Genomic DNA, 27,000 nt, shown 5'->3' on the forward strand with positions numbered 1-27,000 from the left:
AGGTGATTTTAACTCCTGCTCAGGAGCCTCTTTATATCCATAATTTTAGAGGAAATATTGTCTTTGGACATGCCTTTATATCCAGGCATATCTTCTAGGTAATGAGTGACGTTTTGTCAGCTGCCAGAAGCAAAATGGAAGTGTACTATAAGGCTTTCCAAAACTGAGAAAGAAGGAAGCTTAAAAATGACACCTCTGCCCAAAAAAAAAAAAATAAAAAAAAAAGGAAAACAATTGCAACAAGGGTGATTAACATGGTCTGGAGCAAGAAAAGGCCACAGGAAAAACTGCAGCTGGGATTCAATTAAAATAGACTAGAACAGAAAATGCTTTCCAGTAAGCATCTTTGACTGTGCTGCAAATTTGGGCCATCTGGCTATTTTCCACTGTAGAGTCTGACTGTGTAGGTACTTTGTTGAACTTCCACTGTAGTAGAAGACTTCTCCTTTTCTTGCTCCCTCTATGTTCTTCACTCCTTTGAAAAGGTGGGGATGTGGTTGGGAGAGCAAGGGATTAAACCTGTCTGCACACAGGCACACACTTCCCTCCACACACACTTGGATTCTCAAATAAACACATTTATATGCAGCAAATTTAGGACACTGCACACAACCTGACAGAGAAGCACAGTGTTAGGAGTAAAATAGAGTGGCAATAAACTTCAGTGAAAGGGACAGTTGTACTCTGGGATGGGGAGCTCCTGAGCAGAGCAGCAATTCCCAACCCTGTCCTTCTCAGAAAGGCAAGAGTTCTTTCCTGAATCCTTCCAGGCCCAGGGTGAATTGGAGAGGGCCTTGTTTCTGTCTTGGGCACTGGTTGGAGATGGTAGGACGGCTGGAATTTTTGTGGCACTTTGGTTGGATTCTTCTTGCTCCAGGCTGGTCGGTACCCCGCAGAGGGACAGAGGCACAGCTCTGACCTTGTGTAACTCCTCCTGCCTCCTCCTCTCTTCTCACCACAAACCTGCCTGCTCCAGCTGCTCCCTCAGAAGGTGCAAATGGGGTTTTGCAGGAGGACAGTCTGCAGGGATGGTGTTTTTGTAGCATGGACCTGGCAGGAAGCATGGTGTGATCATTGCTGCCTGTCTGTAGGGCTCTGTGCTGCAGGAATTACCCCTCACAGGGCTCCCCACTAGGGCCTGGACAAACTTCTCTTTTCAGCTCCACCAAAGTGTGTGCAGAACAGCTTCTGCCAGGAGAGAAGGATCCTGCAACTGAATTGGAGTTTTCCAGCAGTGACCTGGCAGTTCCTTATTCTAGTAGCCAGAATACCTCAATGATTTTCAAAGAAATCAAAGGAGGACATGTCCAGAGGCCTGTGTTATTTATGACACATATGGCAGGGGCATTGGCTGTGCTCCCAGCATGTTTCCAAGGCTTCTCTCCTTAGCCATTCAAGGGGGCCAACCAATAAGATCCTGAGCAGGGGATGTTCCTGCCACTGCTTAGCCTGCTCCAGGCTGTACTGAGCTGTGGCATTTGCAGGGGTCCCCAGGACGAGGTGAGAGATGAAAGAATCTGACTCCATGTTCTTAGAAGGCAAATTTATTATTTTATATTATTATTATTATTTTATTTTTATACTGTATTTATTTTATTTTATTTATTATTTTATATTATTTTATATTATTTTTCTTTATTATATGATAATAAAGAGTGCCATAATCAAACTATACCAAAGAATAGAGAATACATCAGAAGGCCTAACAAGAAAGATAAACTCTGTGACTGACTCCTCAGAGTCCCACACAGCTGATGGTGATTGGTCATTAAGTAAAAACAATTCACAGGAACCAATCAAACATGCACCTGTTGGTAAACAATCTCCAGCCACATTCCAAAGCAGTAAACCAGGGAGAAGCAAATGAGGTAATATTGTTTTTTCTCTGAGGCTTCTCATCTTCCCAGGAGAAGAAATCATGGCAAAGGGATTTTTCAGAAAACATGACAGTGACACCAACACTTTCCTTATCCTTGAGCACTGTTCCTCTGTGCCAGATCCCATCTGAGTGAGCACACACTGACCCTCTCACACACTGAACTGCACCTTCCTGTGCCCTGAACCTACACCTCAGTAAGAGACAGCATCCACACTGGAGCTCCTCACCCTGCTCAGTCTGGGGTTTAGAATGACAGGATCAACCTCCCCACTCCCCTTGTCAAGGCAGAGCAGGTCTCCACCACCCATGCTATCCACATCTGCTCACACAGACCTCCCTCTTTACTCATTTGCTCCCAGAGCTGCTTCTTCAAGAAGCTGTTTACCCATTATCCTGTGCCTGGACATCCATCCCTGCAGACCCCAGGGAGCAGGGGCATTGCAGCATGGAACCACTGCTGTAACAGCAGGACAGGGATCAAAGGCATCCCCAGAGCACTGAATCCAACCAGAGCTGCCTGCAGACTCAGGGCTGGATCTCTGGCATGCTGCAGAGCAGTGAAAAATGAAGATCAACATTGCAAACAGCACCCTGAGGAGTAGGTTGGGTTTCTCGCTGGCGGGGACTCAACACTTTCGCGGAATACACCCAAAACATTGTTATTCTGATTTGTTAACCGCTGCTCACAAGGAAAATCCATTTCCTCTGGGCTTCTGTGGGATAGGAGGATGTTGGGTTTTTTCCTCCATAGCTAAAGCAAACTGCAAAGACACCACTGGTGTCAGCTGTCGTCATATGAGGTTGTTTTCCCTTGTGGAAGATCAGTATAAAGCTTAAATAAGAGTAAGAGTACATGAGCTTGTCTTAGCTTTTGGGACAAAGGAAATTTCTCTTGGTTAGGACATTCTGTTGTGTGATGCCTACCTGATGGGCAGATGAACCTGCTCTCCTCCTATCCACTGCCAGTGTACACAGAAATATCAACTCAGAGCAACATCTGTTTGCTGTAGCCACAGACCCTAGAAGTCTTTTCAGCAGGCAACTCCTGTTATATTTAAACATCTGTGTCTCCTTGCTTTAGGATATCTCTATTTCTTAGTAGGTAACCCAGGCCTAAAGCTGTGTGCCTGTCTTGGCTGAGTTTATCTCATGACACTCAGAGCTATTCAGCTTGCTTTGATTCTGGCAAAATGCAAGTCAGTGAAAGGTACCTCATCTAAGCAGTCTGGAGAAGCAAGAGCTTTTATTCAATGCTCAAACAGGTATTTTACTATTGATTAGGAGAGTGTCCTCTACCCAAATCCCTTCTGCCCTGCAGGATCCACCCTGACAGAAACTCCATCACTTCCTTTGGTACCAGTTTCAGTGATCCATCACCCACTGTGCAGAATGTGGGCTTTGTTTCCCATTTGATTTTATTCAACATATGTCTCCAAGCTATTAGTTCTGGTCATGAATTTCTGCTAGATTAAAGAGCCTTTTAGCACCAGCAGTCTCTGCTTGAAGCTACTTGTGCACAGTTGTCAACTTCTCAGTTTTTCTTTTTTTATTTGTTACAATAATTAGGTTCAAACTTCCTATTTTCTAATCTTCCCCCATATAGCATCTGTCCAGCCCTCAGATCCTTGCTAGTGATATCTTTATCTTTTTTCCTGATATCTTTATGACAGCCCAGGGGTGTGCAAAGTATTCCCATTGTTCACCTCTAAGCACATAGAGGAATTCCTGTTTGGTTTACTGTTGGATATTAGCAGTAGCTCTCCTGAGTGACTTCTTTCTAAGACTCAACATCCCATTGTCAGGAATGCATTTCTTGCACAATTTTATATTTGATTCTATTAAAATACAGTCTATATGGAAACCCATTGGCTCTAATACCAACTCTGTAGATGCCCATTAGAAATATTTCCCTCCAGGCCCCTCAGATGGATCCCATTAGGGACCCACCAGCCTGGCTTCTGCAAAGCCATTTTAATGGGTGTACTACTGGCATTACACATCTTCATACCATAGAACACTGAAAAATTCAAACCTTATCAAAATCTAATTACATTGTGTTGCAGCCATGCAGGCAGCTTTATCAAACAAGCTTAGAATCATGCCAAATAATAAAAGGCTGGAAGCACCTGTTTTATACACAAGTGCCTTAACTAAGATTACCATTACATCTATTCTTCAGCGCTTAATGAACTGAACCCTGGATCAGATTTTCCATTATTTTGTCTGGAATTTATGTCAATCAAAGTAGCACGTATTTGTGAGGCTCATCATTGTGTATCTTGGCTGGCTGTGGGCTCAGAGCTCCAGTGCTTGGGACCTGCCCCAGGAGAGATTATGAACGAGCATCAGTGGGCCAGCAGCTCGCTCAGCCAGCTCTTTAAGGACTCTTGGGTACTGCCCAGCTGATTCCAGGCTGGTGTTTCCAACTCCCCTTGCTTTGCTGAGGAGCAGCAGGCCTTTCACTGCCCCCAGAGCCCATCCTGTGGGCTGCCAGACCCTCTGACCTCCCCTGCACAGGGCAGTGGCTCTGCACTGCCCATCCCTGCAGGGAAATGTGAAGTCAGCTGTCATCTGCAGAAGAGGTTTGTAATGCATTGTTTGTGCAGACATCACCCCTCACCAGAGAGACACCCAAACACATGTACAGCTCCCACAGTTCTCCCTGAGGTTAGCTCTTACCTGGAATTTTATCCCACACCCAGCAGAAAATATCTCCATTTGATCTTGTTCAGCCCTACAGCTGCAAACTGCAGTCTCCACACTCCTCTGCCAATGTGTTCCATCCCTGTTCTCTCCCATTTTCTGCCAGCAGAGCAGTGTCTGTTCACTAAAGATAAGTGTTTGTGGTGTGTCAGATTAAAATGAATGAGTGCATGTAGCTCAGCTTTTTCACAGGTGAAAGGTTAATGCTGAACTGTACATGATGGGTTTATTTCAGACCTTTTCTTGTGCCAGTGAGGATATGTAATGGAGTTTTCTACAAGTCCAATAGGCATATACCTGAAATGTTACCTGTCAGCTGAAGTCATCTGGAATCTTTCTAAATCACAGGAGTGAAACAGCCAATATCCAGACCTCAAAGGAAACACCAGTGATTCAGTAGGTGTGGTCCTTCCTTCTGAGTCAGGGCTGGAAAGTGATGCCAAACTATGCTGGGTTGCCAGAGGACCTGTTTTTTATTTGAAATATTGAAACCAACTCGAGTCTTTGTGCTGATTTAACACAGCATGATATTATGCATGGTAATCCTGTTAGGATTAAATTAGCTGGCCTCCCTATATTGCTTTTGTCACTCAATGTCAGCAGGACCGTCCTTTCTTTTCCTGAAGCCTTCAGAAGGAGCAGGCTGCTCTGACAAATTGGAGGGATCCCAAGAAGATATTTTTAGGGCAGATTTAAGATGCCCAGAACTGTACCCTGTGGATTTCTTGTATTAGTTCTGGATCAATTTGCACTTGAGGATATGCTGGCTCTCTGTGCAAAAAGAGTTGTGACATTTCCCTTTTCCCCCATGCAGAGGGCAATTTTCCCTTCAGAGCATTTTAAGGAATAGAAAATTCTTCCAACCATCTGGAAAGCCAGTGCTGACTTGATTTGGGATGCCCAGTGAGAAACAGCTCCTGTTCTGAGACAAAGCTTAGTGGATGAGATGGTCCCTCATGAGTAAATACATAACAAGTGTGTAAAACCTGTTGTAAAATTGTCTTTCTGCTCCATAGGTAAGACTGAATCACAAGAGAGGGAGTGGGAGAGCAGTATATTAAATGGTGTATAATAACACTTCAGACTGTGGTACATAGCAGAGCATCTTATTTATTTGTCCCATGGACTGATGTCCCAAAGCAAGCAGCACTTTGGGGCCAAATCATTCCCCAAGGACAGGCTTTCACTGCTGGTGTGAGGAGTGTAGGAGGCTTTAGGGGCAGCTGAAAGCATTGCACTGCCTTGCAGCAGCATGCACCAGCACTCAGCTCCTGTGGACATACACAAATCCTCTCTCCCTGTGTTGTTTCTTGCAGGTAAATTATGACCACTTTGCTATTAGTGTTTGTGTGTTTGCAAGCCATCACCGCAGCCGACTCTGTGGAGCTCTCAGGTACGTGTCCAGGGCATGGCAAAGCAGGACTGAGCCTTGTACTGCACCCTGGTCCCATCCCCAAGGACAGGCAGCCCCCAAAAATAAATTAATAAATGAGCCCAAGATCTGTGCTGTGCACACACAAGGATCCTTTGTTCAGATGTGCCACAGCCTCTCATGCTTGGGAAGCCAGGCAGATAGCTGCAGATTTGTGGGAAATTAAGAGAATTTCATCATTTCTCTTTTAAAATATTAACAGGTGTGAACTCATAGTGTGGGCAGCAGCTAGGCTGCAGCAGAGCCCTTTGTTCCCTTCATTCCCAAATCCAGCACTGGTCCAAATCCCAAAAGCAGCCATGGTGCAGTGGTCATTGCCACAACTTCCCTTTGTAGACTAGTCAAAAAGATCATGTCTAAATATGTGGGTTTGCACAGCACATACAGGCACTGGATCATATGGAAACACGGGACATTTTGTATTACATGTGTCATTGACGCAACCATTGCTCTGTTTGGGAACTGGCAGACAGTAGTGATGGCCTGGAAGTCAAGATACCTGAGCAGTCTCCCCTGCGTGTTATCCTGGGAAGCTCCCTGAACATCCCCTGTTACTTCAACATCCCTGAGGAGCAGGACACCAGCGTCATGCTGACCCCGCGCATCAAGTGGAGCAAGCTGTCCAACGGCACCGAGGTTGTCCTGCTGGTGGCCACGGGTGGCAGGATCCGGCTCAACAGCGAGTACAGGGAGGTGATCTCCTTGCCCAACTACCCCGCCATCCCCACGGATGCCACGCTGGAGATCAAGGCGCTGAGGTCCAACCACACAGGGATCTACCGCTGCGAAGTGATGTACGGCATTGAGGACAGACAGGACACAATCGAGGTCCTGGTCAAAGGTGGGGTGCTGACCTTGCTCTTTTCTCTCTGTGTCTTGTGCTTGGCCTGAAGGGAGGAAGAGGCATTCTCCTGGTTCAGGGCAAATTTTGAGAGAATGCCCAAAGGGGCTCCTCTAGAAAAGCAAATTCAATTGGCCCCTCGCCCCAACCACTGCGGGAGAAAATATCTCCTTGGAGAAATGGGGAAAAAAGCTGTTTATTAAACAATAAAACCTAAACAGTATTAAACAATAAAACCCCTTGCTGCTCCAAAAGAGATGACAAACTCAGAAAGTTCCCTCCCAGGTTGCAGCTCAGCTCACTCAGTCTCTGGTCAGTCCCTCAGTGCTGGCAATGTCACAGGCCCGGCCTGGCCTGGTAGGCCACAGGTGGAGCTGCCAGTGCTCTGCCGGGTGTTCAGTCCAGAACAGATTTAAACAGCTCCAAAGAAAAGGGAAAAAGCCTTCACAGTCTAGCTAAAACTAACTAAAACAAAGGAGAGCTCTGTCCCGCTGTCTGTCCATCTGCAGACAACACAGTGCAGGAGCAGGCATGTGGAGGAGTGAGTGCAGTGTCTGAAAACAAACTGCACACTTCTTCTCTCCCCCCTTCACTCTCTGTAACAAGTCTTAAAGGTGCAACACTTATTATTCAGCATAAGCAGAAAAAGATGATTTGGGATAAAAGCATCATAGAGTCAACCTAGGACAGGCACACAGGCAGAGAGTGCAGTGCTTTCCTTGTAGGACTAAGCCCTTTCTCTCAGGTCACAGATAAGGTGATGAGTGGAGAAGCCACAGGCCAAGCATTTATTTTAGCAGGCTAGGAGCAGACTAAACAAACCAGTAAAATGACTCATGGCAGAATATGGCAAGAAAATGTCTCTTCTGGCAGAAGGTGAATTACAGAGGCAGCAAGACGACATCCTTGGCAGGAGGTGGTACTGGGTACACTGGGTTATTACTCAAATGGGTAAAGCTGGAACAGAACTTTTATCAGACCTTTAATTTTTTCCAAACATTTTAAGAGATGGGATGCCCTCAATCTGGAGAATTGGGCTGTTCTGGAAAAACTTCCATTGCCATATTGCAAAGCCTGTCCTAGTAATAGGTGGATAAAATAATGAAAGTTTTGTGCAATCCTTCTCTTTTTTGTGGTTTTTGCTTTCTGTATAAGACAGGGAGACTGCTTTCACTACAGGACTGTACAGGATGTGGTTTAATTTTGCCTTTTTCTTGTGCCTTCTCTGGAAGGCAGGGGCTGGTGGTTGTGACTGATGTCCATTGTCTTTTCCAGGCATCGTATTCCACTACAGAGCGATCTCCACAAGGTACACCCTGAACTTTGAGAAGGCAAAGCAGGCCTGTATCCAGAACAGTGCTGTCATTGCCACCCCCGAGCAGCTCCAGGCTGCCTACGAGGATGGGTACGAGCAGTGTGATGCTGGCTGGCTGGCTGATCAGACTGTCAGGTGAGAAGCCATGCAGGGGAAGGGAAAGCCACAGCAGCATTGTTAGGGAAGGATTCCTGTGATGAAGCCACCAACTGCAAATGGTTGCTAAATCTCAGCTGTTGTAACTGCTGGTGTTCCAAAGGGGTGGTGGATTGCAAGTCGTTCTCTGCTGGAGGTGGATCTCTAGTAGGAAAGCAGAGTGACCACTGTCCTCCTGGGCTGGCGGTGACAACTGAGTGGACAATGGCTTCATCCTGATCCTCCATCTTCCCCGAACAAAACCAGTGCTGTGCCAAGATGCACAATTCTGGCTCAACCAGACTGAGCTGTGCATCCCCTCCATGCGGAGGCACCTTGTCCTGGTGTCTTTGGTCAGGGTTCCAAGGACCATCAGAGTGAGGGCAGGACAGCAGATCATCCTTTCACTTTTCCATAATCTGGGAAAAGCCACAAATCACCCCACTGGGCAGTGCTCTTCAGCTTCCTCCCAGCCTTCAGTGACTGCCAGGGTCCTGCCTCCCCTGCTTATCCACAATCTCTCCCTCAGGTACCCCATCCACTGGCCCCGGGAGCGCTGCTATGGCGACAAGGACGAATTCCCAGGAGTGAGGACCTATGGTGTCCGTGAGCCAGATGAAACCTATGACGTTTACTGCTATGCAGAGCAAATGCAAGGTGATTTGGGGTTTTTATTGTTACTAGAGGCAGAAGCAGTCAAAGCCCTGATCATGCCTGGACCGGACAACAGCAAATAGAGAAAAGACAGGTTAAAGCTGGAAAAGCACATTCCCTGGCCAGCCCAGATGTTCTTTACAGTCTTTTTATTAGACCTTGGACAATTTTAATGTCAAATGACTAATGCAGTGCAGAGGGTGGAGTCTGTCTAACCTCCACCAGAATTCACGCCATCCTGCTTGGTCAGCCATTTGAGTGTGACATTCAGATGCACTAATCATTCATGCTTATGATATTGAAATATCCAGCACAACAGAATGCAATTGTCCTTTATCTCCCCCTTGACCTGTGGCTCCAGCTGGTGTGGTGTGTTTTGCTCAAATCTGATTTGGTCTGTAAGACTCACTTTCTTCTGGTGTTTACAAAGTCACCAACATGGGCTTGCATTTCAGCTCTAATACACAGGAGTCCTCATCTTATCCAAACTCTTATGAGTGGGAGGGAGCCAGAAAGGGAATTGTGATTAGAATCTAACAGATAATTCCTTGTGGTATTCACATGCCCTCTGAACTGAGAGAAGCTGTGAGACAAGCAGAGAAGAAGGAAAACACAATTCTTATCTCGCTTGCTCTGCCTGTGTTGTGCTAAAGTAGAACGCAATATGGAGATTGCATTCTACTTTAGCAGAACACAGGCACAGCAAGCCAAAGTGAGGATGTTTTGTTCCCTTGGCCTATGAGGGCCAAGAAGTGTGTGTGTGTGTCAGATTATCATGGGACAGTCATGAGAGAAGGAGAGATGAGTGCAGTGTGAGCAGTTGTGAGCAAGAGTGAGCGCATGGCAGATTCAGTTTAGATGCGATGTACATAGCATAGTATAATAAAGTAATTTTTACCCTTCTGATGATGGAGTCAGATGCACCATTCTCTCTCCCCTTTGTTGGAGTCGCCTTTGATTCTCAATAATTCCTGCGCTAACGGATGATGTGATTGCAGGCAAAGTCTTCTACGCCACCGCCCCGGAGAAGTTCACCTTTCAAGAAGCGTTTGACAAATGCCGCAGTTTGGGAGCACGCCTGGCCACCACGGGGGAGCTGTACCTGGCCTGGAAGGACGGCATGGACGTGTGCAGCGCGGGCTGGCTGGCCGACCGCAGCGTGCGCTACCCCATCTCCCGGGCGCGCCCCAACTGCGGGGGCAACCTGGTGGGCGTGAGGACGGTGTACCTGCACGCCAACCAGACCGGGTACCCGCACCCCGACTCGCGCTACGACGCCATCTGCTACAGCGGTGAGTCTCAAATCTCTGCTGCTCACAGCAACTCTGTGTAAGAGCTGAAATGACGGATGCAGGACTCCAGGGGCTCTCCAAAATGCAGTTTATTCCATCCAAGATGTTACAGCAGCCCAGAGCCTGTGTCTACAGCTGTCAGCTCCAGCTGCAGGCAGGCCTGGAGACCCTTTGGTTTTGGTTACGTTGCATTATAAACTTTTCTTTGCTGGGCATCTTAGTACAGTAGAACCAATCTATACCTTAACTATTATCTATAGCCTATCACAACTACTATAATTACCACATTCATGTTACTGTTCTCCAATCACCAAAAGTTAGTACATTACAGTTTAAGCTAGAAGTTGCTATTCAGTTTTCTTGCAGTGGAAAATCCTGAGACCTTTTTTCTACTTGTCTCCTGTGGGTCAGGAGACAGTCACCAGATTCTGGGCAGTTGAGTTGAGTTGGGTGCTTGTGAAGATTCAGTTTAGATGTAATGTAATACAGTGTAATGTAGTATAGAATAATATAGTATAATAAAGTAATTAATTAGCCTTCTGATATCAATGAAGTCAGATGCAGTCATTCTCCCCCCCTTTGTCAGGGCCACTCTGCTTTTACAATACAGAGGAGCTCCCTGGCCAGAGACAACCTCTTGCTTCTTTGATGTTGAGGTTATTTTAAAAAAAGAGAGAAGAGAAAGCAGGTTTAGCAAAGGACTAAGTCCTCTGCTCGTGTTGAGGTAGAAAGCAGATCTAGAAAGGCTGCTTGACCTGCACATGGGGGCTCTGTGGAGATGGGGATAACACAGTTCCCATCTCTCCAGTCCTCCCACACCCTCCTGCTTTTAAAGCTCTCCTGGAGACACGAAGCAGAGCTCAGGTGCTTCACATAGGAGACTTTGAATGCTGGAGAAGGAGGTGAAGGAGAAAGAGAACAGGTCTGACCCTGAAGATGTGTGTAGTGATGAGATGTGGTGTGGAACAGATGTGTGACTGACTTTCCATGCTGGGATAAATCTGAGACTGATGCAGTCTCTGGGAAACTGTGGATTAAAATTTCATCCCAGCTGCTCCCCCTTTCTCCTAACTTTACACTGTTCCCTGCAGCGAGAAGAGCGGGAAACAGTGATATTTTGTCTACTCAGGGCAACCAGAAGCTAACATTCAAGTAGGATTGCCACAGTTAAAAAAATAACAGTATTTTAAAATATTTGTTGAAACCCTTATGATCAAATCTGCTGTGCCCAGGTACATCTCCCAGACCCATGGAGGTACCCAGTTATGTGGCAAAGCTAAAGACTGGTCCACCAAGCCACAGCCTTTTGGTTATCTCAGGGTTTGCCTCTGAAACTGCCACATATGGTCAGTCCTTTTCTGAGCATCTTTATAGAAATCTCTGAATCCCTTGAGATCCGAAAAGTACTGCCTAAAATGAACCAGCAGTAAAATGGAATTTGAAATAGAGCAGGGAAAGCATTATTAGAGGAAAATCTGGGCACTGTCTCATCCTTTTTTCCTCCCCAGCCAAGACCTGCCTTACTGCACATCCAACATGTGATCCACCCTTCCCTTAGGTGCCCTCACAGTTCTGTTTCATGCTGCTCTACAAACCACTGCCCTTGTCAGCTGAGCTGCTCAGTGCTATGTAAAGCACGTTGTCCTAGACCAAGGGATATGACTTGAGCAGGAAAGTGATTTGGAAGGGGAAAGGTGGGAGTTGTTTCAGTGTGTTTGGTACAGCAACTGGCCTTGGCTGTCCTGGCAGTGGGTTAGGATGCTCATATGGGATGAGCTCAAGTCACTGCCTAGGCAGAGCAGGAGATCGTGATCCTGCTGAGGTTTCATGCACCGAGTGTGAGGATCCCATTGTCTTTCTCAGACGGATCTGCCGTGGAGGTTATCCAAGTTCCCCCAACTTCCCTCCGTCCAACCCAATTTCCTTGCGGCAGGCACTAGGGGTCAGTGCAGACTCGGATATGGGCAAGGTGTTCCCGGGAAGGGGAACCAGCAGGAGCGAGGGCAATGTCCCCGCTGATTGACCACATTTGGAGCACGAGGTGGCTCAGTGCCTCCTCACTGCCCTCCGTGCTGAGGCGTTGCACAGAGCCACAGTGGAGGAAGGAAAACCATTTCTCTTATCAAACTATCATGATTTCCCTGATCCTCCCGTACCAGAGACACCCAGCTGCTCCTTGGAGGCAGCACCCGTGCAGCTCAGCTCATCAGGCTGACATTTGTCACAGACATCTTTTATGAAAAATCCTTTCCTTAGGATTTTTTCTCCTGAGAAGCTGAGAGGCCTCAGGAACAAAATGTAAACATTGATTATCTGCTGCAGTGGAATGCAACAGGTGCATCTGTGATTGGTCTCATAGAGTTGTTTCTAATTAATGGCCAATCACAGTCAGCTGGCTCGGACTCTCTGTCCGAGCCACAAACCTTTGTTATCATTCTTCCTTTTTCTATTCTTAGCTAGCCTTCTGATGAAATATTTTCTTCTATTCTTTTAGTATACTTTTAATGTAATATATATCATAAAATAATAAATCAAGCCTTCTGAAACATGGAGTCAGATCTCATCTCTTCCCTCATCCTCGGACCCCTGTGAACACTGTCACAGACATTATCCCCTCTGATTGCTGCTTTGTGTCCTGATGCAGGGGAGGACATTGAGAGCCTGGTCCCGGGGCAGTTCATTGACGAGCTGGGCAGCGGGCTGGGCGGCGCCTTCACTGTGCAGACTGTCACCCAGACCGAGGTGGAGCTGCCCCTGTCACGCAACGCCACGGAGGAGGAGGCCCGCGGCAGCATCGCCACCCTGGAGCCCATTGAGATCACACCCACGGCCACCAGGCTGGACGAGAGCTTCACTGCCCTGCCTGATCTCTTCACCACCGCTCTCACACCAGAGACAGCTGCCACAGAGGTAGAAAATGTGACCAGGGAGGATGGCACAGCGGTGTGGACTGTACCTGAAGAGGCCACCACCATAGATTTAGGCACTGCCTTCACCACCTTAGCCTTTGGCACTGCTAGCAGCACTGAAACAGCAGAGGTGAGCTCGGCAGAAGAGGTCGTGGGGGTGACTGCCACCCCGGAACTGGAGTCTGCCTCAGCGTTCACAGTGGAAGATCAGCTTGTGCGAGTGACAGCTGCCCCCGGTGCCGGCTACCTTCCCGAGCAGCCCATCTCCCCCACAGGTAAGGCACCAGGACTGAGAGAAGCCTGAAGGCCAGCTCATTCTAGAGGTAACCATTCAGCTGAAAACAGCCCGAGTTTCTGCCATCACAGAGGTGCACAGGCCTGTTAGGGGTCAGGCTGAGAGCCTCCATCACAGTGGAGCAGGAGGGGAGAGGAGAAGGCTGTGGGCCACCCCATCATGTGCTGACTAGAGCTCAGCTGGCTGATACTTGGGCTGCAGTGGTCACACTCTCCTCTCCCATATCCCCCTGACTCCTGAGAAGGGGAAAGTCAAGGCAAGAAGACCTTAGAGAACTAAAGAGATCCCCAGAACATCATCCTCAATGGCAGCAGGGCTCCATGAATGAGGCATTCCCATCAAAAGGGGTTTGAGAGGGCCTGGTCCTTGCACTGGTTTTTGGAAGACCATTTCTGGTCACACATCTCAGTGCAGGGGAGTCCTGTACCAGCTGTCTCACCACAGTTTCTCTTTCCCCAGGCGTGGTGTTTCACTACCGTGCAGCCACCAGCAGATACGCCTTCTCCTTTGTCCAAGCCCAGAAGGCCTGCCTGGAGAACAGCGCTGTGATTGCCACCCCCCAGCAGCTCCAGGCTGCCTACGAGGCTGGCTTCGACCAGTGTGATGCTGGCTGGCTGCGGGACCAGACAGTCAGGTAAAGTTACACTGACCTGGGGAAGACAACCTTCAAAATGGCCATTCAGTCATTGAGGCTTTACTCTGGATTGTCCTGCTGCTCTCCTCATCAAGATCAAAAGCTTTGTTGACCCAAAATTTTCTCCAGGCTGTGACATTCAGTGGCCAACAGACATGGTTTTGCCCACTTCTTTTCCTCATTTCTTAACCTGTATATACATCTTGCATCAGTGAGCCCTCCTGGTGTGGAAGAAGAGTAGCAGGAAATTTGTATTTATTGCCTCAAGCTGTAAGTGATCTCCAAGTCACGCTGCTGGCTCTGAGCACCTCAAACTGTGAAGAGTTCATGTCCCACTCCCAAGCACACTGAGGTTCTTCAGTTCTGGCTACATAAGGCTGACCTCGGATTACCTCTTCTCTTCCTTTTTTTTTGGTAGGTATCCCATTGTGAATCCCCGAAATAACTGCATAGGAGACAAAGAGAACACTCCAGGCGTGCGGTCATACGGCATGCGCCCGGCCTCGGAGACCTACGACGTGTACTGCTACATCGACAGGCTCAAGGGTACATCCTCCCCTGCCCCTGGCACTGCTGTGGAGCAGAAATGTGCCCCACACCTCCACCTCTATCTGTAGATGTCTGGCATGCAGGGATTCACCCGTGTTTTCCCTCCCACCCCTCAGGCGATGTGTTCTTCGCAACCCAGCCGGAGCAGTTCACCTTCCCCGAAGCCCAGCGGTTCTGCCAGAGCCAGAACGCCACGCTGGCCTCTGTTGGGCAGCTGCACGCCGCCTGGAAGCAGGGCCTGGATCGGTGCTACGCGGGCTGGCTGGCGGACGGCAGCCTGCGCTACCCCATCGTGAGCCCCCGGCCCGCGTGCGGTGGCGACGCGCCGGGCGTCAGAACCGTGTATCAGCACCACAACCAGACCGGCTTCCCCGACCCGCTGTCCCGGCACCACGCCTTCTGCTTCAGAGGTACCCACCCTCCTGTTGTGGTGTGAGGCCATAGCTTGCCTCAGTTTATCCCAGTCTTTCCCCAGGCCTGCCAGCCACCTCTCCCTCCCCATCCCTTGCCCTGCTGAGTGCTGTCTGTCAGTGATTGGCAGAGTTCAAAAGATGCCTCTCAGCCGTGGAGGACATTGGGCCATCCAAGTGTCATTTGTCCCCTGAGACTTCCCCACCCCTTACCTGGTTGCTGGGATGCCTACCCCTTCTCTCACCCCGGGGTTAAAAGGAAGAGCAACCACATGGTTCAAGGTTCTGTTAGGGCTGTTATGGGATTCAGAGGCCTGTGGGCCAGGAATAAAGCTCTGGATTGAAAACCTCCATCAGAACCTGACTCCTTTTCCTTTACCTCACCTTAAAACTTCTCCACCAGAGGTAAACCTGAGCTTCTGCATGCCTGGACTTGTCTCTAGCATGCAGCTGCAGCATCCAGCTAGCCAAAGGTGTCTCTGAGGTGAAAACACCACAGTTGCCACCTTTGGTCAAACACAAGGCCAGACTAGCTCAGGCATGTTCCATCTGCTTATATTGGTAATAATTCCAATAGCCTCCCGCCGCTGCAGGGCACAGAAACCTGTCTCCTCAGGGAAAGGGATTTCAGAAGGAAGGCTGGGAATGTTGGAGTGCCAGTTTGAACGCAGCACATCACCGGCGTCTTGGATTGTGAATTTTTGGAAACTCCTTCCAATGTCTTTTTGTTCCAGCTCTGCCTCCTGTGGAGGAGGAGGGGGTCACCCCGTTCTTTGAAGATGTGCTGGCAACACAAGTGATCCCTGGAGTGGAGGGGGTGCCCTCAGGAGAGGAGGTGACCATGGAGACAGAGTCTGCCACTCAGCCTGAGAATCAGACAGCCTGGGGCACAGAGGTCTTTCCAACAGATGTGTCACTGCTCTCAGGTGCGTTCAGAGCTTCCTTGTAGTCTGTGTCGTGCTGGGCTGATGGTATAGGGTTGGGACCCTCACAAAGTATGAATAATATTCCCAACTCCTTCTCTTTGTTCTTTTTTTTCCAGTGAGTCCATCTGCTTTTCCTCCAGCTACCATAGTACCAGAGGAAACCAGTACCAACGCTTCCCTCAGCGAAGTGTCAGAGGAGGTGACTCAGTCTGGAGAGCATCAAGTCAGTGGTGAATCTTCAGCGTCTGGGTGGGTTCCTGGAGTTCCAGATACAAGTGGAGAACCAGCTTCTGGAGGTTTTGATCTTAGTGGAGACCACTCAGCCATTGGAGAGAGCGGATTACCATCAGTAGACCTGCATGCCAGTGGATTCCCACCTGGAGAAAGTGGGCTGCCCTCAGGAGACCTGAGCGGTGTGTCCTCTGGTGTTGTTGATATCAGTGGCCTGCCCTCTGCAGACGGGGAGACATCGGTATCTGTTTCAAGGATACCAGAAATCAGTGGGATGCCACCTGAAGTGGAAAGCAGCGGGCTGCCCTTTGGAGCGAGCGGAGAAATCTCTGGCACTGAGCTCATCAGCGGCGTGTCATCAGGAGAGGAGAGTGGAGTGGCCTCTGGTTTTCCCACTGTGTCTCTCGTGGATACCACATTGGTGGAAGTTGTAACAGCAGCGACAGAACGGCAAGAGGAGGGAAAAGGGTCCATTGGAGTCAGCGGTGAGGGAGATCTGTCAGGGCTACCATCCTCTGAGTGGGACAGCAGTGGTGGAACCCACGGCTTGCCCTCAGGAGCTGAGGCCAGCAGGGAGCCCTCTGGGGTACCCGAGCTCAGCGGGCTGTCCTCGGGAGGGTCTGAGCTTAGTGGCTTTCCCTCAGGACTGGATGGCAGTGGAGAAACATCTGGAACACACGAGATCAGTGGCCAGGTGGACCTGAGTGGCCTTACCTCTGGTACTGAGGGAAGCAGCGAGGCCTCTGGCGTCACCTTCGTAGATGCCACTCTGGAGGAAGTGACAACAACCTCACCAGTTACAAGAGCAGAGGCAAAAGAGACTTTGGAAACCAGTGGATTGCCTTCAGGTGATGAAGATGGATCAGGCATGGTGTCTGGGAGTTTAGACATCAGTGGTGAGCCTTCTGGGCATGTAGACTTTGGTGGGAGTGCTTCTGGAGGGCTGGAGATGAGCGGATACCCGAGCGGAGTGACGGACAGCAGCGGAGACATCTCTGGAGTTGATGTCACCAGTGGTCTGCTCTCTGGAGAGGAAAGTGGACTCACCTCTGGCTTTCCCACGGTGTCTCTTGTGGATACCACTTTGGTGGAAGTTGTAACACAGCCATCAGTGGCACAAGAAGTGGGAGAAGGACCATCTGGGATAATAGAAATCAGTGGATTTACTTCTGGAGACAGAGGACTATCTGGAGAAGGGTCTGGAGCTGTGGAGACCAGTGGTTTTCCCTCAGGAGACTTGAGTGGAGAGCCATCTGGAATCCCATACATCAGCAGAGACTTTTCTGGAGCCACAGATCTGAGTGGACAGTCTTCAACAGTGGCTGATATCAGTGGGGAGGCCTCAGGGCTTCCAGGAATCACTTTAGTCACTTCTGATTTAGTAGAAGTCGTGACAAGACCAACGATATCACAGGAACTGGGTGGGGAAACTGTCACGTTTCCCTATGGTTTGGGGACAAGTGGTGAAGGCTCTGGATCTGGTGAACTAAGTGGGGAAACATCTGCACTGCCAGAAAGTGCTCTAGAAACATCAACAGCTTATGAAATCAGTGGTGAAACATCTGCATTTCCTGAAACGGGTACAGAAACATCCACGATTCATGAAATCAGTGGGGAGGCATCTGCATTTCCCGAATTTAGCACGGAAACATCAACAATTCAAGAAATCAGTGGGGAAACCTCTGCATTTCCTGAAATTGTCACAGAAACATCCACAAGTCAGGAAGCCAGGGGTGAAACATCTGGGTATCCTGAAATTATCATAGAAGCATCCACTGGTCAAGAAGAAAGTGGGGAAACCTCTGCGTTTCCTGGAAGTGGCACAGAAACGTCCACAATACAAGAAATCAGTGGGGAAACATCTGCATTTCCTGAAATTAGAATAGAAACATCCACAAGTCAAGACATCAGTGGGGAAACGTCTGCATTTCCTGAAATTAGAATAGAAACATTCACAAGCCAAGAGGCCAGGGGTGAGATATCTGGCTATCCTGAAATCAGCATAGAAGCTTCGACGGTCCACGAAACCAGTGGAGAAACATCTGCCTTTCCTGAAATCAGCATAGAAACTTCAACAGTGCATGAAATTAGTGGAGAAAGTTCTGCATTTCCTGAAATTAGAATAGAAACATACACAAATCAAGAAGCCAGGGGTGAAACATCTGCCTACCCAGAAATTAGCATAGAAACTTCAACAGTCCATGAAACCAGTGGGGAAACTTCTGCGTTTCCTGAAATCAGCATAGAAACTTCTACAGTCCATGAAATCAGTGGGGACATGTCTTCTTTTCCTGAAATTAGCATAGAAACTTCGACAATCCATGAAACCAGTGGTGAAATACCTGCATTTCCTGAGATTAGAATAGAAACATCCACAGGTGAAGAAGCTCGAGGTGAAACATCCACATTTCCTGAGATTAGCATAGAAACCTCTACAGTCCATGATATCAGTGGGGAGACATCTGCATTCCCTGAGTTCAGCATAGAAACACCAACAAGTCAAGAAGCCAGGAGTGAAACATCTGCCTATCCTGAAATTTTCATAGAAACATCCACAGTTCAAGAAGTCAGTGGGGAAACTTCTGCATTTCCTGAAATCAGAATAGGAACACCCACAAGTCAAGAAGCCCGCGGAGAGACATTTCCTGAGATCAGCATAGAAACATCCACACTCCATGAAACCAGTGGGGAAGCATCTGCATTGCCGACTGATAACATCAAAACAGCTGCCACATCTTTGGCCAGCAGGGAGCCCTTTAGTACTCCTGAGGAGAGGGAGATTCCTGACGCAACATCTGGAGCTGTGACACACTCTATCACAGGCATTTTGGGGGAAACCTCTGCCCCAGACACTGTAATTAGTACCAGGACTCCAGATGTTGAACGAACACAGGGACTCAGGAACCCTGAAGAGGCTCAGCTTGAAATGGAGCCTTCCCCTCCTGTGGTGTCAGAACAAGAGACAGAGACAGCTGTTGCTCCAGACAATCCCCATCTGCTGGCCACCACCACTGCTGCCCTGCCCCAAGTCTCACAAGAAGCTATTGACGCATTAGGACCCACTACAGAAGGTAATGTGTCTCATATGGAAGGGAAAGCTTTGTGGAAGGGAAGGAGGGGGCATAGCTGTCACTTTTTTTTTTTGGTTTTTATACAGCAGAGAGCATTAACACGGAAGCAGACTTGAGCAGAGCATTGTTCTGATGGAAAGCCATAAACATGGGGGTTTCCACAGGTCATGATCACAGAATCATAGAATTGTTTAAGTTGAAAAAGACATTTATCATCACAGAATCCAACCATTAACCCAACACTGCCGAGTCTACCACTAACCCATGTCCCTCAGTGCCACCTCTACATGTCCAGTGTTTTCCAGCCTGCATGCAGCTGACAAGTTGGAGAAGATGGGCTGCTAGTCTCAATCCTGTTTCTTTTTCCATTTGGGCTGACTTGCTGCCTACCCCCAAGTATTGCTCAGCCTGTGGCCACACTCTAGTCTGTCTTATGCTGCTCTCTGCAGCTACAATGGGATAAAAGTGTGAGATAATGCTCAAAGCATCACTAGCTTTTGTCAGCCCTGTTGATAAATGCCCTTCTCCCCACCCTGCCTTTTTAGTGTTTTAGTGCTCTGTCTTTGGTTGAGCCCCCTTGTTGCCAAGCACAGATAGACAGAATATTTAAACCTGATTAACCATTTATGGTGAAAACACTCTCCTGGCATTCTGATGAACATTTCCTGAGAGGAGTTTGCATGCTGTGAAAGCATCAGTGCACTGCAGTGAGAAAAAAAAAAAAAAAAAACAAATACAAAACATTGTGCCTCTTGGCCAAGGGAGATGCCCAGTCCTGGTAACACAGGATGTCCTGCAGCATCCCTGCACACAGCTTGGTTTCCCTTTGCTGCCATCAGGAGCTGGCACCTGGGGACAGGACTCATTGGAAAGCCATCAGTGCTTGTGCCGTTGTATGAATGCATGTCCTCAGTTCTCAAAGGGCCACGTGTTCTTGTAGGGCCACACATTGCTTAAGTATAGTACAAAATGGATGTGCAGAGAGATTTCCTCACTTCCTTCTAGCAAAAGTGTCATCAGTTCTACCCTTTCCCACATTATCTCATAAACTGCTTCTTTTGGGTCAATTTACAGCATTCAGCATGGCTAGCTCTGGACTCAGTAAGGGTCTGTAAATGCAGGGCTTTGTGAAGCTCAGCCTGGTTTCCAACGTCATTTCCACCCCCTAAGTGTCCCCGATGAGTCACTGCATTTCCCTCTGTGAGCACAGGTAATCACAAACCTTTGTTCAGCCCTGCTCACAGCACACCTGCAGTGCCCTCTGCCCGTGCTGAGCAGTGCCCTGGCCATGCTGCAGGAGTGGGTGAGGGCAGAATAATGACAGCAGGGTCATTCCCAGTGCACTGCACCAGCCTGGCACAGCACAGGGTGGCACAGGAGTCATGGACCCCCAAAAACCCTTCTTGCAAAAGCAGGCTCTGCTTTTGGGCCATGCCCACCGCCACATCCAAACCCAGAGACAAAAATAAGCCAGCAAAGGCAGCACTGAGGGGAAGGAAGGAAGACAGTGAGGCTTAGTAAAAAATAAAAAAAAAAATTAAAAAATATTGGCCCCAAAATATGGATTTTATTCCACTGCTTTTTCTTTTAAAAAATCAACCACAAGGCAATTGCCAGATTCCTCAGACCATTTGTTAGCCAACATTTTTGTGAAGTATTTTGAAAGAAAACCATGTGTTCAGCAGCTCATGTGTGAAGAATCTTGAAAAATGTTCTGAAATGGAATATGTGTATTTGCAAGTCACAGAGAGGACAATGTAACAGCTGGGGTTTCTTAGCAGGAGACAGCAAGAGGTAAGCAACCACTGCCTGAAATTTAATTGTACATTTTATAAATTAGAAGTGGGCTTGAACACATGTGTATGGCTGGAACTCCCACATGGGAAGATATTCTAGGGTAAAACTTTTCTTTATATTGGTAAATTTTACTACAATGTCCCTACAGAGTTAAATGCAGTCCTGGTCAGGGTATGAAGTAAGCTCATCTAGGTGGCAATAAAGTTTGTTGACCATGAGTTCAGAACACCCCTAAAACAAAGCAAACCTCTTCTAGAGAATTACAGCAAAGAGATGACAAAAGAAGAAAAAGTACAAAAAAAAAGAAAAAAAAGGAATCCTAGGTTTCTTTTTTTGGGTTGTTACTTTTTACAAAGGTCTGGGGTTTGTGAACATGGGAAGTCTACATGGAAGAACAGTAGGCTGGATCCCAAAATGCTGTTTCCCATGTTGTGGCTGCCTTTTCACTTGAAGCTTCCCAGTCTTGAAATTTAGCTCTTGCAAAAACTGTCAGCTGCCAAGTGCATTCCTTGGACTGTGCTCAGGGTTTGGAGGGTGCAGTGGGTGCCCATGCAGTGCAGGGATTTTCACTGACATTAAAGCACAGGTGAAGCTGGCTCAGCTTTCCAGGAGCTTAGAGAGAGGAACAGGAAGATATGTGGATTTTGTCCTCTGGCCCTGTTTTTGGAGGGTTCCAGTTAGATCCAGCAGTCTATTTAGTGGGATGATTTAAAAAGAATGATATTATTCTGCTCTGCTGGAGCCTAAAAGTATCCCTAAAAGCCTGAGCCAGAAGACTGAAGATTAACACTTGGAGTGCCAGTATGTTTTAGTGTTTTACCAAATTGAAGGCTGTGCATATACATGTCTTTAGTCAGCATTTGATTCCTCCATGAGGACAGGAACCCCACAAGCTGAAAGAATTGTCCATAGGCTTGGCTTCCTCACCCAGGGTTTTGCCAAGTCAGTGGGTCTTTTTGCTTCTGGTAACATTTGAAGACAAATAATTATTAGCTGAAAAAACATGTTGGCACTTCAGTGAAAGGCTGCGGTTTGGAGCTCTAAGACCAGTCAGTGACTGAAAAACTTCACTCCAATTGTGGGGGAAAAGAGAAATGTGCTGAAATGGCATCTTTTTATGTGAAGTTTTGCTTGTCTCTGGTGAAACAAGTCCATAAAGTCTGATGCCTATGGCCCCACACAGGAGAAGGTTAGAATACAAATGAGGAAGGGTCTCAATGGGCTTTCCTCATTCTTCACAACCTGGAAGTCCAAGGGATTGAGTTTTGTCGGTCCAGAGAAAATCATCTAGAAAAAAAGTCAAGAAAATATTCCCCTGATTCAGAATGTTTCACCCAATGTGGAGTGCAAATGATGCTCTCAAGAAAGAGATGGAGGTCCCAGTCCTGGCTGAGAGGCACAGACCCTTTGTGGCCAAGCCGGTGATTTGGTGTCTCCTGGACCCACTGTCTGCTTTGCATCACAAGTTAATTTGCTTAAACAAAGCCTAGCCTGCAGTCTTGGACTGGTGTTAGTTCCACGTCCATTTACTTTTACAAATAATATTCGGAGACGGAGATATCCAAATTTCTTGAGCTCTTCTTCCATGAAAGCGTTGGACAAATTGAAGGTTCCAACAGATCAACAAATCCTCCTGGAAATTCCCAGTCTCTAGTAAAATAGTTTTTTTAAGGCTACAGCAATGCCAGCCCCTTCTGCTGCAGGGAGGCTTTCATTCAATTATTGTAGTTAATTATTTTAATTACTTAATTGCTCATTGTAAGTCAGTGGCTGGCTACGTGATGTTCAATACTAGCATCTAACTTAAAATGTGAGAGAACTGGTTTCCCCAACTCACCCTATTCTTTTCTTCTAGGACTCACCCTACAATTGCTCCAATGTTTTCCTTTGATGTTTGAGCTATCAGAGCAGTAGTTCCAACTTCCCAGCAGACTCTGAAAAGCAAATTTAATTTGTACCTGGATTTTTTTTCACCCAATCTCTAGGAGATAATTATCTAGTTGGTCTCTGATTCCCTCTTTGGATAATTGCACTTACAAGAAGGCCTACAAAGAAAGGGTGAGGGGCACAACAGGGGATCCTGTTGGGCATCCTGAAAATGCCTTGCCCTTCTCTCTGACCTTTTCTGCTCTGTAGAACAAAAACAGGAGGGTATAGAAATATCATAGAATATATTACTAAACCTCTTACTCACAGCTTCAGGTAAACTACAGTTTGTTCAGGGTTTGGGTGACAGCATCCTCTCTGTTCACCAGCTGCTTCTCCCTGGTAGATGTTTTAAGCACAAAGATGACCTTGTTTAATGGATATTCTTGCTCATCTTCCATATAGGCAGCCATGGAGAGAAATGCACAGACTGCACTATTTTAGGAAATGGTAGCATTGTTTCTGGTGTTGTTGTCTCAGCTTGAGATGGAGAATTTCAAAAGTATTTCCTTCTCACCACTGACACTGCATGTTCACTTTTACATTGCCTTCTGAGCAAAACCAGGGCCAAACTATTTTTCTTTCATTTCTTCCATGTTTCTCTTTCCAATTTCCATGATTTAGTACAAAAATTTTTTTTCAAAGGCATTGGGAGAATCATACAGTCATAAAATGGTCAGGGTTGGAAAGATGATCTAGCTCAAGCCTCCCCCTACCAGGGTCAGCAATGACAAGAATACTTCTCTTGCTTTTAGTTGCACAAAAAGAAAATTATTCTGACTAAATATAGTGTATATCTGGCAATGGAGAAGAAGTCTTAGGAAGAAAATGGTGGAACAAACTCAAACTTTGCATTGCAGCTGTGTGACTCCCCTTGCTTTCTCCAGCCAACAGTTTACATCTTCCAGATGCAAGACCTGGTTTACATTGTCCATCTTGTTGTAATTGGTTTACTACAAAGAAAAGAAAAAGATCTAAAAGTTAGACCTTGGGTCCTCTTAGTAGCAAAAAATAGAAAATGTTGTGACAGTAGAATTGGGGGAATTTTTGCAACTTCTGGGCAATATTAAATGCAGCATGAATCCTCTTTAGAAGTATTGCTAATTCTGCGTTATCCTCAAGAAGTGAGTTAATAACACAGTTCTAACCGGGTTTCCTATTCTTGGCACCGCCAGGCATTTTCTCCCCGTCTTTGTTTTACAGCTGCAGCTCTCGAAGGCGAGCGCTGCCTCCCCTCTGCATTCCTCGACTATCGCCTATCGCTGTCCTTTGTCAGCTCGGGCAATAATAGCAGCGGTCCCGTCTCCTCGTCAGCTGATAAGCGCTTGAGCTGCATCGCGAAGCAGCGCTGACTTTTTGGATGACTGCTCAGCCAAGCAAATAATAAATAGCTCGTGTTGTCTAAGGCCTGAGTGTCAGGGTACCTGGCAGGCAGCTCTGTGCTGTCCTAGCGTGCTGCAGGCTCTGCAGCTGCCTCAAGAGGTGTGCAGTGATTTGCTAACCCCATCTAGCTCTGAACAAAGTGGAATTAGGCACATTTATAGCATATAAAAGGCTATGGAAAAAAAAAACCACAAACAAATACTAAGTGTTGTGTAATAGATGGATTTTTTTTTTTTAATGGAGTTCTCACCTCCTAAATCGTGTTTGTGGCTTATGTGCCTTATCTTAGAAACACCCACAAACCAATTGCCAGGGTTTCCAGAGGTGATGTCACTGCCAAATTTACCATTTAGACCTTTCTTGAATACCTCTGAGATCCAGATTTTCTGGGAGGATCAGAATCAGCAACACTTTCTCCAACCTGACAGATATATTTGAGTTTTTCAATATCAGCTTGGTGAGGTGATTCTACGTCTAGATGGAGAGAGGGTCACTGCCTCGGCAGCCCAATAGGCTGATGGGGAGTTTGGTGTTTATGACCATCACGTGTTTAAAACACTGAAGCATAATTCTGGGGGAAAAACCTGTCTATGTCTCACTTGTATTTGATGTTTTTTTCTCCAACATTACCTACAAGTACACACCCTTTCTCTACATGTTATATACAAAAATATATATGTATACGTGTGGAGAGATATGTAACATATATATTATAATCAGAGATTTGTCTTTACTGCATATATAATATGTACAGCCATATTATATGTGATGCCTGTAAAAGGAAACTCTGATCCAGACTTATTTCCCAGCTGGAAATTTGTGACAATGACTTTGCACATGTGTGCCCGCTCCCCCTCCTCCAAGGCCAGGGAAGCACACAGCAGGTCTCCTGCATCTCAGAAGAGATCTTGGACACGCCAAGTTTTATTCCACATGGCTGAAGACAGCTGAAGGCTCATTATCCACTGCTAAACATTCAGCTTGAGCTCTTGTGAGTGCTTCCCTCCCTCCTCTGCAGTGTTCTTTCCACTTCATGGAGCCTGACGAATGAAGGAAAGCCTTTCCTTACGTGTTCAGCTGGAGCCCACTGGAATCAACGGGAACTTCTGCTGCAACTGCTGTTGAAGAAGCCCAAAGGGCCTCTTGAGTTGCAATCACTCCTCAGGATGCCTCGTTTTTCTCTATGCTCTCTATCTTCTAGGAACTCCAAGTGTGACTAATAAGCAATACTCAGCCAAGTTCAACTCCTCTATTCTTCCTCTAGGCTTGTGACTCCCATTTTGTTCTGGAAAGTCTCAAGTATTTGCTAGCATCATGGAAACAGGGATTATCTTCATTTTGCAGTGAACAAAGAAATCCAAAAAGAATCCGTGAGATTTAGAATGGCAATCCAGAGTGAAAAATTCATTCTCTCAAAGAACTGCAAAACTGGAGTAAAGGCTCATCAGCCATCTGAGGAATGATTTCACTGCTCACAGTGATACAGCCTAGAGTAAAGATGACAATCTCCTTGCTCCAAAGCACACACAGATTCACCATCCAAGGCCAGAAAGGATTTTTTCCATCACTTAGGCACATTACAGAGCATGTCAGCTTTTAGATGACGTACCAGACCTTGGCCACTGAGTCACTGGACAGCCACAGGGAGTGTAACGCCCATCTGCTCTGCTGTGCCTGGGGACACTGAGCAGCTGGGCCTCAGCTCCAAGAAAACAATACCCAACCAATACACCCCAGTCAGAAGATGAACAGAGATCCTGGGGACTCTCTGCTCTGCTATTTCCACAGCCAGTGTGTTTATCATCTTTGAATCTTTCCTTGCTAACCCTGTCATCCACAAGAAGAGCATGGAGTCACCACTTTTAAAGCCTTACATTTCTCCTGAGTGTGAAAGGAACGCTGTCTCACACGAGGATCTGACCAGCCATCATTTAATCCAGCCTGCGTGGATGTGTTCCCATTTCCTTCCTCAGTCTTCCCCCTTGTTTCTGAGTTGAATGTATCTGAAATCATTCCATTCTGAATGACCCTTCTTCTGATTCCAAAGCTCTCTCCACCAATATGGAGTCCACAGCTGGAAAAGATGTACCAACTTCTTCCATCCTCATTACAAGCAGAAGAGCACATAGTGGGGACAGGTCTGGAGAAAATGTCACTGCACTGCAGTATCCCTCACCAAGGAATAAGCACCCATAGCCAGGTCTGAGATCCTCAAAGAGAAAAAGTTCAGGGGCTCTGAACCACCTTTGAACCCACTTTTTTTCTTCTCTGCACTTTCTTCATCTTCATTGAGAAGAGATTTCTTGATGCAGAACTTCATCTAAATTATGGTTAGGAAGAAACTATTAGTGAGAATGGACCCAGGAACACTGCTTAGGACATAGAGATCTATTTGAGGATGTTTCTGACTTATGGAAGAATTCCACATTCCTCCTCATAGACTTTAGCTGGTAGAGACACAGACACAAGTTTACATGTTTGATGCATCAGGCAGAGGATGCAGCAGACAAGGAAGAATTACCACAGGCAGTGCTGTGTGTTGGATACATCCTGCTAAACTTTGTTCTGATATCTTCAGAGTGGTGTTCAACCACCAGAAAACCAATGTCCTCCTTGTA

At 47.1% G+C, this 27,000-nt stretch overlaps 1 protein-coding gene across 3 annotated transcripts in view; it reads left to right on the top strand.

The window, feature by feature from the left end:
- The window catches only part of ACAN (aggrecan), a 49,721-nt gene that overhangs the window by 15,826 nt on the left and 6,895 nt on the right, over nt 1-27,000 (top strand). For all 3 annotated transcript variants that reach the window (XM_074549232.1, XM_026791305.2, XM_014264569.3), the window contains 11 exons: nt 5,899-5,975; nt 6,484-6,855; nt 8,131-8,305; nt 8,835-8,962; nt 9,958-10,251; nt 12,896-13,435; nt 13,915-14,089; nt 14,508-14,635; nt 14,755-15,048; nt 15,783-15,974; nt 16,091-19,276. In XM_074549232.1, coding sequence (XP_074405333.1) covers nt 5,906-5,975; nt 6,484-6,855; nt 8,131-8,305; nt 8,835-8,962; nt 9,958-10,251; nt 12,896-13,435; nt 13,915-14,089; nt 14,508-14,635; nt 14,755-15,048; nt 15,783-15,974; nt 16,091-19,276 — 5,554 coding nt within the window. In that variant the 5' untranslated portion in view covers nt 5,899-5,905. The remainder of the gene's footprint in view (nt 1-5,898; nt 5,976-6,483; nt 6,856-8,130; nt 8,306-8,834; nt 8,963-9,957; nt 10,252-12,895; nt 13,436-13,914; nt 14,090-14,507; nt 14,636-14,754; nt 15,049-15,782; nt 15,975-16,090; nt 19,277-27,000) is intronic.

Source organism: Zonotrichia albicollis, chromosome 11 (assembly GCF_047830755.1).
Source record: "Zonotrichia albicollis isolate bZonAlb1 chromosome 11, bZonAlb1.hap1, whole genome shotgun sequence".
NCBI classification, from domain to species: Eukaryota; Metazoa; Chordata; class Aves; order Passeriformes; family Passerellidae; genus Zonotrichia; species Zonotrichia albicollis.